The sequence below is a fragment of the Ruditapes philippinarum genome, unplaced genomic scaffold (genome assembly GCF_026571515.1).
Source record: "Ruditapes philippinarum isolate M1 unplaced genomic scaffold, ASM2657151v2 ctg2276_1_1_1_1, whole genome shotgun sequence".
NCBI classification, from domain to species: Eukaryota; Metazoa; Mollusca; class Bivalvia; order Venerida; family Veneridae; genus Ruditapes; species Ruditapes philippinarum.
Window position 1 is genome coordinate 88,411 of NW_026857203.1, and position 20,109 is coordinate 108,519.

General features: G+C 29.9%; 1 protein-coding gene across 1 annotated transcript; it reads left to right on the top strand.

The window, feature by feature from the left end:
• The first annotated feature begins 247 nt into the window (after positions 1–247).
• On the top strand, positions 248–19,873 carry LOC132749065 (cardioacceleratory peptide receptor-like). Its single transcript, XM_060738746.1, has 7 exons — positions 248–652; positions 13,302–13,437; positions 13,757–13,954; positions 15,380–15,522; positions 17,019–17,184; positions 18,119–18,247; positions 18,819–19,873. The coding sequence occupies exons 1-7, from the start codon at positions 584–586 to the stop codon at positions 19,058–19,060; spliced, it is 1,083 nt and encodes a 360-aa protein (XP_060594729.1). The 5' UTR covers positions 248–583; the 3' UTR covers positions 19,061–19,873.
• Positions 19,874–20,109: the final 236 nt, after the last annotated feature.

Genomic DNA, 20,109 nt, shown 5'->3' on the forward strand with positions numbered 1-20,109 from the left:
CCCTCATCCTTGCAATTACTATAGACTATTTGGTATCATATTTAAATTTAGTATAAAACTCCAAACTCTTACGGACAAATTCCAGTCAGGAAGCGTCACAATGAGTTACTAACAATACACACAGATGAAGATGTCCGTCGGAAAAACAATATCGGATTTTCTCCTCCTTAATGCATTCTGACTTTTCCTTCCTATCTCTGCGCAGAAACCATATTCAGAGATATACAGACCCGTCGTTATGCTAGGATTCTATCCTTTTGAATTGCGCAAAAGATTTTATATCAGGAAAACTTTGTGTTCAAAAAGGAAATTTTGATATAGTTTTCTTTGATCGAATCATTGTTTAGATATTGTTAAAGGAATACTTGCAATAACCTCACATCGCTTAAAGTGGTTCTGATTCACTGTTATATATTTTGAAATAATGTTTTCAAACAATGCTGAAGGATTTGATGATTTATGAAGGTTTATTTTGTTAGTCATTGAAATGCAAAATAAACAAGAATTTTAAAAGTGAATATAACTCTATGATTTAAAATTTTATTCTTGAAGTATCAAAGTAGAAACAAGGACAGAAGGAATTATGTCGGGAAACAGGAGTAACGGAACATATGTTGGAAATTCTACAAATAATCCATATGAGTTTTATCAGGTACATTTTTTAGCTTTTTTATGTTGTAAATAAACATTTTCTAATAAAAAAAACTAGCACATACTTAAACCAATTTTTTTTTATTTCTGTTCATGTTTTTTAAAGTATACAAGAACGGATGAAAACCTTTGATAAAATCTTTGAAGATGATATAGGAAAAATATAAGTTGAAAAACATTAATTTATTTGACACTATATTTTTTGATGAAATCGCACACCACCTGTTAAAATGTCTGGCAAATACAACACCCAAGAAAATCTAAAACACTTCCTTTAAATTTATTTGTATTGAATTAGTATTATTATTATCTGTACTATACAGCAAAGATCTGATTACCTAAATAATAGCTCGTTTCTATCATGTAAACATTACAAGCCTATTTTGAGTAATTTATATCTTAGACTCGATGAGACCGTAATGAATAAACGAAAAGTAATGGTACATGTTATTCATTTTTTGGTGTATTAATCATACATGTAAAAGACTAGTTAATAAGCTCTTTGCAGTTAATAAGCTCTTTGCGTACAAGATGCACACTTGACAGTCAACAAGATAATATTTGTTCTATACTATCTTATAAGTCTTTGTCGTTTAATATATATCTAACAAAACTGACTTCATACGTTTTTGTGGTTTAAAAACCGAAAGAATAAATGATACATATATTTCTCTTTGCAATGTTTCTTATGCTATATTTTGGTAACATTGGTAAGATGTCAATAAAATTACATTTATCATTAATACTTTGTATTTCATTTCATGTATGTACGTGGTTCCTTTAGAATATTGTGTACATGCTCGTAAAAGACTTCAATATTTTGGATTTTGCAGCTTTAATAAAGTAAATGACCAGATAAATTGCACGAAATACTAAAACTACCCTAGGATTTGGTACATCTTTTTTCTTTAACAATTCACTGATTAAATCTCAAACATAAAGCCTACTGCAAGCAAGTCAAAACGTCGCCAACCCTTAGAGCTTAACCATCTGCTGGTCCAAATGACCCAAACCTTTCGACAAAACGTCCCCAACTTATAAAAGATCAATGTCAAAACGTCCTCACTCGTATTCGTATTATTATGATGTAACGTTTTTAGATCAGGTATTCCACTCATTAATGATGTAATACTTTTCGGGTTCATTATTTCTCCGAAAACATGGTTTCCAATAGATATTATCTCCTTTGTACCTTATTTTCACATTGACCATTATCGTTATCACTTGTTGTTTTCCTCATGTCTCACGTGCCATTGTTTTGTGGTGTTGCCAACATGTGATAAAATTCTTTCCACGTAATTGGTGCAAAATAGGTGAATAACTTAAATAACAACCAATTATAGTAGTAATAGTTATGTTGTCTTGTAGGCATTTTTTGTTCAAACATTGAACTCTGTTATTTTGGTTATTACATATAATTAGGCAGCTAATTTGTTAATCAAACAAAAAAGCACACGGTTACAATATTTTTAATATATGCCAAATTTCATTAAATTACAGACTTAAAGATGCCTTTCGAAAAGTAAGCAATGTTAGAGTGAGAGTTAAGCAATTGCTTTGTTCTTTACGGTTGCAATCTTAATATCACAAATGAATCTTTTTATGATTATGATTATAATTTCAATTATATCAGGAAAGCTAAATATTATATAATAGCAATAATATCAAAGGGAAAAATCTAGAGTGTTCGCCAATAATATACATATTCTAAAATACAATTCAAATACATACATGATTAATAATGATTAAAACAAGATCGTGAATTTCTACTCACATTGTCTGATATTTGAATGTTCTTGTATCTTTAATTCAGAAGTTGTAATTATCTATACATTTGCTATGATATATTCTCTCTATGTCAAGATAAATGATTGAAATCATTATTTAATGTTATCTTTTGAATATGGTTCAATACACGTGTCTGTACTTTGATACTACATGTAGTATTCCGTTTAACAGATATAAATAAAATGCACTGTGAAATCAAAATATAATTAGAAACAGCAATAGGGTAAATAATTTGTATTTGTATTGGTAATGAATTTTCCTACATGAGATATCATCAGCCTACATTTAATCATTCATTGTACGGCAACTATTTTTGTAATGTAATTTGCCTTACATATTTGTTATAGAGTCTCTAATCAACAGTTTAAATACCGATGCACTGGAAATTATAATATCAAATTCAATACACCAATTTCCTTTTTCCTGTATAATGAACATGACATGATTTAAAAACTTTAAACACGACATATATCAAATAAACTTCAAAGGCTAGAACAGGATGGCTTTGAAATTGAACTGTACCTTTGTTTTACCTTTCATTTTACTTCCATTTTAACGCAATATCTCGGTTGCATGAATACATCTTAAATTTGATTTTATTCATGATGCTGTTCAATTTCCCGGCTTCATCATAACGAGTTTGATGATTGGAAATAAGTTAAAATGATTTGAAATATGTTAAAATAATTGGGAAAAAGCTATAATGATTGGAAATAAGATATAATGATTAGAAATACGTTATAATGATTGGGCTTAAGCTAAAAACTGTTAATAGCAAACATATGAAAATACTGTACTAAAATGCTTATTTAAATACAAATATGAATTCACATTTCGAAATATAGTTGCAATATCCTTTATTTCTTAAGTTATATTTAGAAGATTCTCTCTTATTTATAAAGAAACACATTTTAAATAGTGAATGGCAACCTGAAATATAAACGCTGTTGGATGCTTAATGGAATAATACCACAAACCTTCGACTCATTTGCCTGTCTATAAATGTAAACTGCAAGTAAATCACATTTTTAGCAATAATGAAAGGATTAAGTGTTTTTAATTGTGTTACGAAATCAAACAGTTAAAAATTTCGAGAAGGTGAGTTCCCCATATCCCCTTGTGGACAAAACGCTTTTACTGATATTTACTGTTTTCATGGATGCATAAAAAGAGAGTAGTTGTTACAAATTAATGCTATTTGAATTACTGAGGGAATTCGATGAACATTTTCATAGTGATATGTATTACAAAGATAGCACATAAATAAGGATATTGGTCTTTTTCTACAATATCCATGATTATCACTAAAGATTCTCTATGATTATCACCCATATCTAGGATTCATGCATGATTTTTTTTTCTGGGAAGGAGTGAAAAAATGTAAGTTAATACTAGCTTAAAAATTAAGTACAATTTACAAATGACATGTGCACCAGACGGAGCATAATCTCTTTCCATGTCTCAAAATTGAGCAGGATAAAGTTAAGGCAGACTTGTTTATTGTGGTGGTGGCTACATTCTATGAAACCATTACAAAGACTTAACATAAATGTTCATGTTTGTTAAGCAACATTTCTCCAGATTCATGCTAATGTTCATGATAATTTTTGAAATGTATTAAAAGTAAAATATTTGCAAGTAAACAAAGTTTGACTAAGTAATGTTTTACAAACGGCAAAAATCTACAAAAATTACCAAAACAAAATAAAAGAATGGTCAGAATATCCAAAAATCGCCCCTTATGTCAATAGAAATATGGTGATAACTTCAAGTCATTAAACGCATATAACATATAATTTATTACTCGAATCCTTTTACTTTTTAGGAAGTATATTTTTCTCCAGTTTGATGGTTTTCTTGAAATATTTTGGCTGATCTCGAGGCATGCAGTTTTAAAACAAGAATCGAAATTATGATATTACAGACTTTTTGCAACCAACCCGTGTTCATCAAAAATACCTTGTTGAAGGACAAACAATATAACACATCTCAAATCGAAAAGGGCTTGGAGTTTTTGTTCTTACTTATTTGACATAATATTTATTAAAAGATCTTGATTATTATTTATAAAATTCTTTTCGATGAAGGTATAGGCCATAGGAAATAAAGATTGAAAAATTAAATGCAGTGCAATTTTCATGTTTACCAAAACCACAAGATGAATTAATGTAGAATATTTCAAGGGCTGGAAGGTAAAGATGTAAATTAAGCTACATTTCCGTTTTATCATTAAAATAAAAACACAAAGCTGCGTGGGTTATGTTTCAAAGAATTTAAAACAAAAACACACACACACACAAACAAAGAAAAAAATATAAAAGAACAAACAACTTTTGTTTTAAACTCTAACTGTAAAATTAAAGTTTCTGTTTTATTTGAAACTTAAAAGGTGTAAAGGTGTGTATTTTTATAATGTAAAAACATTTGCTGTCTGACGATTGATTGTAAAATCTTTATATATGGTGTGATTAAAATGATTCCGCAATACCTAGAATGTACAAAATTTGTCAGTATGTTTTATGTTCTTATTTTGGGTATGTGATAAATAGAATATTATATTCTTGTAGGTATTACTATTTATTGAATTCGTTGAATAAAGGCTCGCATAAATATAATTTTATCAAACTCGTTCAATTAATTCAGTGAATCTACACTCATTCAATTTCCGATATATTTGAATAACGTAGACATTCTACGTTGTAAAACTTTCAAGAAACAACTATCTAGTAATAAAACAGCATAATTGTACTGTTTTTGAAATATTAGTAAATTATTCATCAGTAATAGCTTTGAACACTTTAATTTATGATGAAATATAATTAAGCTGAGATTTTTTTATTAAAAACATATACATTTATGAAGTTGTATTAATAGAAGAGGCGTATATAAACATGCAAAAAATATTCCAGCTAAATAAAGACAATATTCATATGACAAACTATAGGGTTTGCCCTTGCAGTCATATTTCTCTCACTTACATCAGTTAAACGTGACAAAAACGTCTGAAAGTATGATTTTGAAATTGACATCATGAAAAGTTTAAAGTTTAATTTGACAAATATAGCAATCGAGGTTTCATATTATTAAATAAGCTATAAAAACTGTATGTCATTGGATTTAGTTATCGGAATTTTCCTCTCTTTGGTGACTTTGACAATCCTTTGCTATATGAGCGCTGAAACGACGTTATCTACGTTTGCACAGATATATTGTTTTAAAGGGAATTTGATGTTTTGGATCATACAAAGAAGTTTCAGTTACATGAGTATTACTCAAAACAAGGGTAATATACACTGAATTGATATAAGTGTGTGTTTCAATTATTTGGAAATTAATGTTTTATACGAACAGTACTTTAGATTTCTCATTAGATAATAAACTTTTAAAAACCTTAGTTTCGGTGGTACTATTTAATATATAACTTATCTTTCAAAGACTTATAAGTTTATATGTAAACGCTTGGCTGACCTGCAAGCTATAAAAGAATAAGAGGAAAAGTGTTAAAGAGACCGGATAAAACTCTACATCTAATTACGTTTTTGTATAAATAACTGTTTAATATATACGTTAAATACTTGGATACTCTAATTCTTTAAAAAAGGGGAGGAGACATGCCTGGAAATAATAACAGCAATGGGACATTTGTTGGCAATTCCACCAATAATCCATACGCGTTTTACCAGGTAATTACTATCGTTTTGTAAAAAAAATCTCATGCTAATTGTATACATTTTTCATTACGTAGGTCAAGGTCAATAATGTTTTTTAAACAAGTGTTTCTGATGTTTAATATGTCTATGCAAAATAAGGTGATGTTATATCATTCAATTTATTTAAATTTTAGTTTTAACTTAATCTATGGTTTTATGAAATTCACATATTCTTTTTAAAATCTTAATCATTTTGTTCAATTGTTGAGTGGAAAATATGACTAAAACTGATTTGCATCACTTAAAAATATACTATGCTCAAATTTGATATCAGAAAATATTGATCATTTCTACACAGTCTTTTGTAAATATCAGATAAAACTTTACTTGAACCGTAATATGGAATGCAACTTCCCATACATAGTGTATTCATTCTTTTATTAGCATTAGTCATTTATTGTAAGAAATTCCTAGATTTCAATAAATTTGAACGATTTAAATATTTTACTTAATGATGAGCGTAGTATATATTTAAGATTATTAATATTATTATTATTTATTTTTTGCAAAATGGTCTCAACCGTGTTCCATTTTAAGAAAATGATTATATCTGAGACCCGATCGCGATGGGACATTGTATAAGCACCAACAATTCAATTATTGCTTGTCCGTCATAAATGAAGAAGAACGTAGTAGATTTCCGACGAATCACTTCCGTAACTGACAGGCGGGCAAGATAAAATTAATTATGCAACGTCTTACATTTCGATATCACTCCATGTCTGACAGAAATATATCAGGCTGCTTTATGTTAAATATTCAATATGTAAATATTACGTATTTGCATTTTCTTGACGTCACAAATAAGTTTTTTTTGTTACTATGAGTGCAAAAAGAGATCTTAATAGTGTAACTCTAGCGAATTTTGCATGAAATTGAGAACAATCTGTATTTAAAGTGACCTCATGCCCGTCTTATTGAGTGCACAGGTAAAGTTAAAAAAGTTACATTTTGCCATTAATGTTTTATATTTTTTAATGTGGTAGGTAATTTATAGCCAACATAACTTATGGAAGTGTACAAAAAACCTTAAGAATGTATTTGTAACGTTCAGTTTATACAAAGAGTGGGTCAGTTTTTAGGCAGTTTTTATGTTTTAAACTATCCAATTGTTCTCATAAATGTTTGGTTAGTGACCATATTAAGAACCACCTAAGTAAGAAAGCTTAACGAGATGTCACTTTAAATGATGATAAATTAATCATATAAATCTCAAAGCGTAAACTAATACAAATATATTCAATTTATCATGCAGGGAACAAATAAATGATTGAAAGTCATCTTAAACCTGTAATATCCAAAAATTCTAAAAGGTTTGATATTTTTGTGAATGATAATATCTCACTATTTCTATATACTTTTCCACTTGAAAACCTGTCTGTGCTAAATTGGTATAAAGGACGCCCTCACTGCTTTTTTCTTTTGGAATAGTCCATATAACACTGATTTCGTATAGAAATAGTTGAATAGAACCGCCAACAGTTTGCAGCTCGGGCAAAAAGCTCGGATGCTTCATCCTTGTGACAAATATTTGTTATGGTCGCGACTGGCACTCAAAATACTAATTTGACAGTTTTCTGTGTTTTTATTCTCATTTATCTTGGTCGGGGTATTCAGAGACGCTCTTGATGTCACATTTGAAGTAATATTTCCTCACTATTTTCATAATTTAAACAAACGTCGTATTGTCTTACGTGTAACTGTCAGACGAAAATGACACGTGCTCAATCTTATTTATCTTTGTTTGAATTAAAATATAGTCACACAATTTTAGTACGGAATGTACAGAAATATTTCATGGCCATATTTCGTCTTTTCGTATTGTCGGGTAAGATAAAATTTCATATTCTCTATTCGTTGCTTAACTTTTTTCACATAAACAAATACAATAAAGTTATTCATCACATAAACCACGGCGCAAGAGTATAATAACCATTTAATACAAATGATATTACACTTTGTCTAGTGTAATAACACTTTGACCTGACGTCACTTGCGTCATATATAAATATAGTGTAAAAGAGCGTCAATCTACATGTTACACTATTGGCGTGTCATCTACAAATGACTCTTTCGTACTGTTAACCGTTCTTATTTTAGATACATGTGTGTGATAAATATATTCGTGTAGATTTAATCCTAAATTTATAAATTTAACTCGTTGAACAAAATATAGTATTAAATCTGCACTCATTCAATATCCTCTATGTTTAAGTTTGTATAGGTTCAATTATTATAAAAAGTTAAATCTGCACATATTGGCCATTAACGTATTCTGAAATCAAATGATTCCTTTCTACTTTGAAACCTATCACGTAAAATTGAAATACTGATGTTTAAATGTACTATAGGCTATTTTGATTACAAATCGATCAATTCTGAATGTGTATATGTGTTTTTGTGATTGGTAAAATAAGCAGCAAACAACTAGAAATTTGATACATGTTGAAATTTGGAGTATCATTATACTTGAGAAGTGGTTTCATTTTTCATTGTTTAAAACATACTTTCTGTAATATTGTTATTATTCCAACAAGAGGATTTCTTCCTGTTAATGTCGAATACAGATAAATGATTCTTCTGGGTAGTTCATTGTTAAAAAAACCCTTTCTTTTTAATACCTTATTGTGTCGTTTAACAATGGGCAACAATAAATGACACAGTTGTATTTAAATCAAAATATTCAAATAAAAATTAATTTCGACCATTTGGTAAATGTTGACTATTTCTGAAAGAATTCATATTGAAAAATGTTATCATGTTGAGAACAGCAACAACAATCTAACACTTTAGTGGTACAGTCTATTGTACATGTATTTGACAGTAAATGCAAATTTAAATATAATCCTATAACGTTTCTTATCAACATAATTATACTTGTTTAAGAAATTATTTATGATTTGTTAACAATTTCTACAATTAAAATCTAAACGACAGGTTTTAATCTACGTCTTGTTATAGAATGTTGTTTCGATCTATCTTTCATTCTAGGTGATATATTCTTGATTGGTTTATGGTCATTACATTGCCTGAAACAATGTGTTAAATTAATCAATATTGTTTTCATTTGAAAGATTTATTTAACTTTGATGTATATAAAACATGGTAAAGCTTTAATTGACAAATGTTACATGTGTGTTTATTTTACAAGGAGTAATTGCAATATTTTAAAGATGTTTTCTCTCTAGAATATTCAATTGAGTAAGTATGTACCGTAAATTTGCCATATCTTATTCAATAGACCTTTTTTCTCTTCTTTTTTTTCTAACATGATTACTGTGACAACAATTCTTAATGATAAGAGTATTGCATTTATCTTCTCTTTTAACGCAAATTTGTCTGTTATAATTTCCGATGCCGTGTTATATCTTTACTTTAATTGACAGTATTTGACAGAAATAAAAAATGATCAATTCCAATTCAAGCATATATTCTCAAGGAGCAATACATGGTCTGTCTTAGAAACGGAAAGGGAACATAATTTAAAAGCAATATGATCTGCATTGTAATTTAGAGTGGTTTTCTTAAATTTGCTCAAATACTGATTTCCTGAATATTTAGATGTATTAATTACATTTAAACAAAGTAAACATAACTCAAATGTAATGACAAGAATAGTTTACTTTTTCTGTTATATGTGTTATTTATGTTATAACCGTAATATATGTTAGTTTAAGTTACCTTTTGCGACGAGAGCGCCATCAGGCGCGAATGGAGCTATGCAATGACTACAACCGAGAATGTAGATGATCCTAACCAAATAACTGCCAAACAAATAGTACAATATCTAATCATATAAACCACGCACATTATGTCGGATGTGTTGAAAGCGTTGAAGTTCCAGTTTAATTACAAGGAACGTTTGTTATTTGAATGATAAATAAACAAACGAAGATCATATGTTCCACTAAGCATAGTAATGATTGCTACATTCTTCTTCCGGTCGAAGTTCCAAAACCAATAACCCTAGTATGGATTTTGACGGAACTATGGCGCATTTTTGCAACCAAAACAATCCTGCTTAAAGTTTCCATGTAATATCATTGAAGATTAATGATCATTTGTACTTATGGTATTCACTTGAAACTAAAAATATATGAACTTTGTTAACTTACTGAAGGTATCTACCTTAATCTTAAAACATGTGTTTGTGACCATAAATAGAGGTCCATTTATCAATAATCTGACATAGATTTTGACTGATGTATAGCCCTTTGTTGACAGGAAAATTATTGGTTAAGACTTAGTATGTAACATAATGTTTTCAGAACAACTGAGGGTATAACTTTGAAACTTAATACAAATGTATATGTTTTCAGAATCATAATTACATTAAAGACCACACTCTGAACCCAATGAATCTAACATAGATTTAGACTGAATAAATGGCCTTTTGTGAAGTAAGATAATTCTTAATACAGTTTTGCAAGCAACATCAATCTTCAGAACTACATGTGTTTACTGGTGATATTCATTTGAAAAGTTATAATTATAACATCAGTTTTCGAAAGAAAACTGGAACTATTCCCATGAAACGTCATAATTGGAGGTCATTTTCTGAGCCCCATAAAACTCTGGCATAGAATTTTACTGTCCTTTGTGAATTTAGAAATATTTTGATGCAACATGACTAATTTTTGGTCCATTGTGACAACATTTACGCAATTTCTCTATTCTTGTCTGTCTTACCCTGTGCTTTCAGCTCTTTGATTGATTATGTAAGTAAATGTAAAGTAGTAACGCTTTAAAGATTGAAGTTACATTAACATACCTCTTTCATTTCCCAAGATGGGGTGTTAAAGTGTAAAATGCCGAAAAGGGGTTGAAATATCTAAATAATGGCGTTTAAAAGTCTTTTGATTATTTTAAAGGCACTATGGCACAATGTTTCATAACATATATTCCCTAGATAATTTAGTAACACATTAACTTAATACGTAGATATCTATTTAAAATACTTTTCTTCAATACCAATTTATTCAGTCTACTGAGGATAAAATATATCAGTCAAATTGAAGAATAAGACAAAAAACATTTAAATTTGTTTTAAATTTAACAAAAAGCATTTACTTTACATCAACTTAAATAAGATGATGTTTTTGATGTTTCTTAAAACCAGATTTATTGAAGGTTTGTTCACAGAATGTTTTTTTTTTATTTTAAGAATTTTCCTTGGGGAATTTGTGACTTTATATTGTACTCTTAGAGCTAAAAACAACAAAGGACTCATGATGGAGTAGCATTTGTAATGGATCTTTTCATATGAGCCGCGCCATGACAAAACCAACATAGTGCGTTTGCATCCAGACCAGCCTGCGCATCCGCGCACTCTGGTCATGATCGCTATCAGTTTCTCTAATTCTAATAGGGTTTGTAAGCGAACAGCATGGATTCCGATCAGGCTTGTCTGCATCCACAATCGCACTATGTTGGTTTTGTCATGGCGCGGCTCATATTTGTATCAGTTAAATCTCCGAAAGAAGAAGCGAATTTAACAGGATTCAAAACATTGATTGACAAATCCTCTGAACTTCCTTTCACTATGCTGGATACTAATTATATTATATGGAGGCTGGCAGTCACAGATAAGAGCTATTTTGCAACCTAGTGTGGTTAAGAAACACTTTTTTGTGATATATTTATATCAGGAAATGTCTTAATCCAATCATTGTTCTTTCACAATTTAGCTTTTACACATATTCTGATCATGTGATCAGAGATAAATAAATTGCCAAGTTCAATTTAAATCCAATACTTCATCTTTTATCGTTTTTTCATGTACTTTAACTATAAACTGCGATTTAATATAACAAGGATATATAAAGCAGTTAACATCAAAGTCCATGTGTTTTAGAATGTTTAATTTTTCAGTTTATGTTTGTACATGCCTTTTCACCGTTTCAGCCTGAGGCAATTAATCATTAAGGACTTTCTTTTACAAACTAAATTGTTGCGTTTTTTGATAGATTATATACCTGTTATCTATGATAAGGTTAAATGACTTCACATAAATTGCAGTTCTCTCAATTTCTTCTCTTATCAATACATGTTTTAAAATCAATACTGAAGACATATGATTGAACAGTATTTGAAACAAACATATATAAGAACGATGCCGTACGAATAGTGCGTCTAAGAATCAGAAAAATGAAGAGTAATTAAGAAGGAAGTCCGTGCAGAGGACCTGCAAATAAACAACATACAATAATCACATTGTCAAAGTTTCTATTCTATGAATTAAACATTCGTAACATCTTATTCATTACTAAAGTGTCCTGGGAAAAGCAGCAAAGGTCAAATGAATTCAAGTGACTCTGAAGAAACATCTTCCGTTCCCGCAAAATTGGCCCATAATCAGTGGAACAAATACGTCTGATTTTCTCATCGATCATTTTATTCTAGCATAAGAATCTTAATGTTTGGGAAACACACTTAGGAGAAATTTACATAATTATGAAACCAGAAAGAAGTGAGGCACAGCTTCTTGTCGCAGTTTTGTAATAATATAAATCATTGTCTGATGCAGTTTCTCATTCCCTTCCATCTACCATTATATACTTCTTTTCTAAGCAAATGTCTCTATTCTTCTTAAAAGTTTGTCTGTCATTCATGCGTTTGGAGTCTGCAAAAAAGCTCTTTCAACTGTTGAAATTAAGAGAAAGCAGTCTGATATCTAATCAATCGTTATATGATGATAGTTTTGTATTGTCATCGTAAAAGGCTAAATAAATGATGTTGTGTATCTTGCTATCATGCTGAAAAATTGATGTTTTGTGTGTCTTACCGTAATTTCAGGCGATATGATTTATGTTCTGTATATCACATTAACGTTACTTGCTATAAAATTGATGTTTTGTGTATTCTCTTGTCTTAACACTCTGAAAAGTTATTATTTGTGTAGGTTGATGCCATTGCAGGCTAAAGAATCGTTATTTTGTATATCCTGTGGACATAACTGGCTAAACACTTAATATTTGTGCGTGTCTCCCCACCATTTAAGGCAAAAATATTAATATTTTTGTATATCACGTTAACGTTAAGTCTTAACGATATCCTTTTGTTCTAACATGCTGAATAATTGATAGTTGCGTGTATACTGTAGCCACTTCAGACTGACACATTCATATTTTGTTTATCATGTTCTCGTTACAGGCTGAACAATTAATATTTTTGTGTATCCTGTTTGCAATGATCGTGATTGGAAATACCTTGGTTCTTCTTGCAATAATATCATCCGGAAAACGACGCTCAAGAATGAATTTCTTCATGATAAATCTGGCATGTGCAGGTTTGTTCTTACTCATATTGATTGGTTTGACATGGGTATTAGTACGATCGATCTTCATACAAATATTCAGTAAAAAAAGAAAATAATCATTCATAATTTTTAAATGTAAACTTTGATATTTTGATGATGTTTTAACACATGAATTTTATTCATCAAAGTATTTCAACTTGTTACAATTAACATATTTACATTTTTTGTTCTTTTTTGTTCTTTTTTTTGTTGTTGTTGATGAAATATACTTTAATACCTTTTCTTGTATTCAATAATCTGTATCACGTAGCTTTATTAATTGTTTATTGCCTAATATTTTACGTTTTAGATTTGTCTGTCGGATGTTTAATGGTTCTAACTGACATAATTTGGAAGGCGACAATTACATGGCATGCTGGAAATATCGGTTGCAAAGTCGTAAAATTTGCTCAATGCGCAGCAACATACGGTGCGACATACTCACTTGTTGCCCTGTCAATCGATAGATTTGATGCTATTGCCAGACCAATGAGTATGGCAGGAGTAGGTAAAACATACTTTTGAATACGTTTCTTTCAGGATTATAAATAAAAATTTTATTCTACACTGAATGAGACAAATCATATTCTTATCTTAATTAGTTCATATTTGTCCTTTCTTGTTTGAGACATTTTGTCCTTCAAATGGTTCATCAACAGATGTGTTATTAGCAGTAATTTCAAAAATAAATTAGATATGTGCTTATAAGTATGCAAGAAAATAAGTCAAATTCCTATAAGAAAACAACAACAACAACATATAACTTGGAATTGAAAGACTTATCACACCGAGTCTGTACTTTTCATATAATTTTGTTGTGATTAATGCTTCCGAGGGACCTAGCTTTATTCAGATTTTTACATAATCTAAAAACAAAAGTTGTTTGTCTCTCTCTTCTCCTTGAATAACACCTTAGTCCATTGTCATTATATCTAATAGCTTCTAAGTTGCAAAGTATCGAACTTTATTTCTCCTTAGTTTATACTAAATTCAACGATAACGTCCGCTAATTGATACTCACATACTTAAGTTTGTGCATATCCTGACACACGTGCAATTTGATTTTTTACTTTCAACCATGAATCAATACAAGTTCATTAATGTTAATAACGTAATGTAACATGTCATAGGTGGGAGCAAATTAATGTCTACAAAGTTTAATTAGGACTTGGCAAACATAATCACATTTCAAGCAATGCACTAGGAGGTAATGTCTCCTAGACAAATTGTCGTACAATTCAATATACGTTCACTCTGTCTCGAAATCCCATCAAATAGTCTTTGCCAGAGGCAAGTACAAAAATAAATACCGTCTTATTAAATAACGAGTTCCACCTTTTACGGGATACAGAATTCATTTGTTGTAATCTGAAATATACGATGTCAAACTGGAATGATTTGAAACGTTAAATAACGAATTTAAGGCTGATACCAAATAAAACTTAATCGCCCACGTAGACACCACTTTTGCTATAAAGGTTAAAAGCTGTAAGTTTATAAAATTTTGTAAAACAGTGTATTTTGATACAATATTACCATCTATGAAGGTCAGAGATGAAATTTCAATTCTGGTTTATATCCAAATGAGTTTTAATGATAAATGAATTATTTGTATGTATGTGTATTTTAAGTTATTTGCTTAGTTAACGCTTTTCGTTCCCGTTATTAAGAAAAACACCACTTTTATCCAGAGAAAGAAAAAAGGTCCCCGTGGTTTTGACTCCTTATTTTCAGAAATACAATCCATTTATCAAAACATGTAGCTGTCGTTTGGTAAAAAGCTTTTAACTGTAGAAGTACCGTTCCTTTCACAAAAAGCCTTCACATCATGATAATAAGTAAAATATTCATTTCTCACACAACTAGTGTAAAAAATGTATCGTATTTTACTCAAGTTAGATAGTGTAAAAACATTTATCATATTTCCCTTCAGAAAAACGATGCAGGATACTTGTGACATTAGCATGGATGTTTGCCGGACTATTTTCTGTACCCATGTTCTTTATGTACGAAGAACAAATGATAGACAATATACCTCAGTGCTGGATGGATCTAAAAGACCCGTGGATGTGGCAGGTACGGGTTACATAATTTGAGCAGCGTCACAACAAAACCATCATAGTGCGTTTGCGACCAGCATGGAGCCAGAGCAGCCTGCGCATCCGCACTAATCCCACTAATTTACAAAAAAATTATTATTTCAACGTTTTAGAGATGCGTTGTACCAAACACACACAATTAAAATTTAATTTAAACGTTTTAAAAATGAGTTACACTGTAAATATGATAAAATGATCATACAAATATTGGATTGCTAAAGGGAATGTTCCTTACTAATTGCAGACAAGATCTTTATTCCGTTAATGATGCATTTTGTAAAACTTTTAGCAATAGCGTTTTCCCCTATCTATTTCGAAGTAAAAAAAATTTGTAGGATAGTATAAAGTTAATAAAACCACGTATCAAATGACATTTACTAGATTGCCTATAGTAATATCTAGCGAATTAAGTACTTTGGTCTCTATATTGTCGTAATATTATCATTAAAATGTCATAAGATTAAAAGTGTGGGAATTTAAAAATTAAAAAAATGATAATGCATTCCAAATCTCTCATCAAAATTATCCACATTAAGAACATCAAACGTATATATCGTTTGCTATTAGTAGGTGTCCTGATTAAATGGATGTTAATTGATTGTCTACAATATCTTTGACTGATCAAATCATTTTACATGTTGTCGGTATATTTGCTTTGATTTGCATATTTGCACAACGGGCATACTATAATGTCAATCTCAAATGTGCATGCACATTTCTGCTAATTTTATTAAATTGTGTTTCTTCTAATTTTCTGTTGTTTTTATGGTCATATATTTACTTCAAAACGTGTGATGAAAAAAAGATTCACACTTCTGATATTATTTCTATCTGAAAATGCTTAACATTCGTTAGATGACTATTCAAACAAAAATAGAATCAATAAGGTCCTTCAAGCAAAAGTAGAAATCAAAAAGTCCTTCAAGGAAAAACAGAATCAGTTAGGTCCTTAAATAGAATCAAATATGTCCTTCAATCAAAAGTTTGATCAATAAGGTCATGCAAGCTATAGTAGAATCAACTAGGGCCACAAAGCGTCATATAGGGATTGACCCGTCAGTTCACGTTTTGTTTTATATCAGGTATCGTCAGTAACATTAAGGCATTTTCGGATAAAGAAGCATATTTTGGATTGCATTTTCCCAGATATTATTCAATACTTACGTCAGTACAAATATTATTACCAGGTTTTGAAAACATACGTACATTGTTGTCCGATATATTTCTTTCAATCACGTACTCCCTTTTCGTTGATTCTTATTCGTCAATTTCTTATTTCTGCTTGGCTCCTGGAAAATCAAAGACATGGACATTATAATACATGTAGTTACTTTAAACTGTTATTGCTTTTTTCCACACTTTTTATTAAGTAAATCAAATCAATAAAGGGATCCCTTACACTTTTCTTGTTATTTTCAATGTTTCTTTCACTTTTTATTGTATGTGTAATGAATAAGTGTTTTCTATTTCAAGCTGTATATGACCCTTGTGTCGTTTGCCGTGTTCATAATTCCCGCCATTATAATCGCGAGCTGTTACATCATAATCGTCGTCATCATCTGGAGCAAATCTTCCATGAAATTTAAATCACCGCCTGAAAATGGCTGCAGCGAAAAAACAAGATGCTTATCGGAAAACGGTTTGTAATCTTTCATATTCGTCTTTTAATTTCATTGATGATAAGATTTTTAATACACATAATCATAAATGAATGCGGTACATTTATTGCAAATATGTTTTTTGAAATACTTTGCCCGTCATTAAAAATGTTACCTGTTTGAGAAGCAGTTTTGAAAAGAGTTGAAGAATACTGTCTCAAGAAATATCGAGATGAAAAGTGGTTGTTTTTATTACACTATTGGGAACCAAAAAAAAACCTATTATTTAAGTATTAAGTTATTGTACCTTTCAGACGTAATATGTTTTATCACCAACAGATTGCACAAAAGAAAACTATAATAAAATCATCTAGATTCACTTCATAAAAGTGAGAAAATCTATAAACGTTTGCAAACTATTTTACATAGATCTCTGTTGATTTTTAGTATTACACTACTTCTTGTCAATTTACCATTAGTGATGCGAGTTCAAATCATGTTAATTATTTTAATAAAGATTATCGGCGTTGTACAGTTATACTGTGATCATGGTCATATTAGAAAATATAAATGTTACTGTAAAACCTAACAAGTTTTGTTGTGAATATTTAGTTGAAAAAGAAAAATAACAAACAAACCTCAAAAATATAAAAAAAAGAGATTGTGTTGGAAGCTATAAGTACAGTGAAACCCTCTCAAATCCGTTCCAAGAACCAACCAGTGGTAGTGTAAAGTTACTTGCTCAAGGAACAAGGGCTTGACGGGATTTGAACCAACGCGGCCGGCAATCCTTAAAACACTGTTAACCACTCAACCACGTCGCCACAAAACTTGTAAATATGTTATCTAAACTAAAGCAGAAGTAAATGCAACCTTTCATCGTTAAGGATTCTTTAATTGCATTGTAGGTTCTTAAAAACAATTATTTTTATAAATTTGTTGAAAATATATTAGTTTCGTTTACAATTTTTACAGGGTCAATCACTGTACGTTTTACAGCTTCATCAAAAACTAAGACACAGTGTATGAGCGCTTCCAGTTCTAGAGGACTAATCCCAAAAGCAAAAATAAAAACAATCAAAATGACCTTTGTTATAGTTTTAGGTATGTATTTTGTTTAGATTTAAAGATGACAAAAAGTTATCATAATTTGTGGCGTAAAGTTAATGAAATTAAAACAGATTTAATGACTTTTCACAATATTTAAGTATTGAACTATGCATTTTATAAGTCCCAATACGTAAGCCTGCAATTTTGTAACATTTTATACATTTGTATTTACATTTAATGTGACTGGTATATATATCTTTGATGTTTGCATTTGATAATATTACGTAAATCAAATTCCAACCAGTGAAAAGTTGCCTATTCATCAGATCAGTCTTGTTTATAATGTTCTTTAATTTTACGAAACTAACGATAACATGACGTAGACATTGCAGTTCTTTGATTATGTTTAATTTAGTGGAAATTGTATCGACTACGTTACATTGTATGTGTATTTAAGGAAATTTAATTACACCTTATTCTGCAATTTTACAAGATTAAACTCCTTATCCAGTTCTTGTTTCAATATATTGATAACGGAATCTTATGTTGTAAAAGCCATGTTGTGTTTGACTGATTGAACTGTTTACGATCTCCAATGAATGATTCAGATGATTTTCTATTCCAGCTTTCATCCTGTGTTGGTCTCCATACTTTATCTGGGATTTGTTAACGGTTTACGGCCATATTACAATGTCACAAGATGTGATCGCCGTAAGCACGTTTATTCAAAGCCTTGCACCTTTGAACTCTGCCGCCAATCCGTTGATTTACACGCTATTTAATACCGCCATGTGCACAAGGATATTTAAGAAACAAACTAATTACAATTCGCCGCCGACATCGCATGGGTTCGCTGGAAACTTTTGAAATAGAATGTGTGTGTATGTGATGCTTTAAGTAGGACATAAACGATAAATAAATTGTAAATATAGAAAAAAATCAATGCTTAAGCACATTCAGCAGTTTATAAGTACTCGTTGGATGAAGAGAGAAACAATATCTCCAAGTAAAGATGGATTTACGGTCTGTACACAAAGACATTCATTTAGAATACGCATCTATAACACATATATGGACAATTAAATAATGTTTACCATTATTTAGCCAAAGGTACCAATGAACAGTAAATAACATTTAAGATGTTGGTGTGAGAGAGAATCATATTTATGGAATTAAATAAAACTTTTTGCATTCATGACAAGAGTTGCGGCTTTAAAACTTTGTATTGACAATTATTATCATAACTTGTTGAAAGTTAGTTTATAGACCACTAATCACAAGGAGTTACGTTAGTACTACGGTGGACACATCAAGGTTTACATACTGAATTTTACTTATTATGTGTGCATTTCTATCCAATCACGATATTTCAAGTATAATCATTTGAACAAATGTAGTACGTTATTGAAATTCATATATGACTCGATAAAATTATGATATGTTGATATGATAATTGTCATATCTACCAAATATTTTGCAAATGGGAAAATATACTTATTTTAATTCGTTTTGAATGTGTTTCGTATGTCTGTTTTTCGAATGTTGAGTGACTTGCACTTATTAACTCCTTTTTCATAAAATATATTACTACTCTAAAATATTTTCAGATACAGCTACGTATTACACAAGTGACTTTGTAAATTAAATATTTTATATTACTGACTGGCTAATGACTTTTTAATGCACATGTGTATATCATTTGATTAAAATTTGAAGAAAAACAAGTTTATTAATTACCGTGTTACGAGTTATTTATTCGACGTTCAAATATAACTTAAAGTGATATAATGCCTATCTAAGAGCATATATTATATGAACAGGCAAAAGTCAAAATAATTTTTCAATTTGCCATAAATCTTTTCAATTTTATAATTTACTTTGCATGTACGATAGATAATTCATGTGACCCAAATAAA

What these genes read in the sequence shown, in the direction of transcription:
- LOC132749065 (XM_060738746.1), top strand. Translation starts at nt 584, where the DNA reads ATGTCGGGAAACAGGAGTAACGGAACATATGTTGGAAATTCTACAAAT. An exon ending in AAGATGCTTATCGGAAAACG is followed by an intron (nt 17,185 to 18,118) that starts GTTTGTAATCTT and finishes CAATTTTTACAG; the next exon opens with GGTCAATCACTGTACGTTTT. An exon ending in GACCTTTGTTATAGTTTTAG is followed by an intron (nt 18,248 to 18,818) that starts GTATGTATTTTG and finishes TTTCTATTCCAG; the next exon opens with CTTTCATCCTGTGTTGGTCT.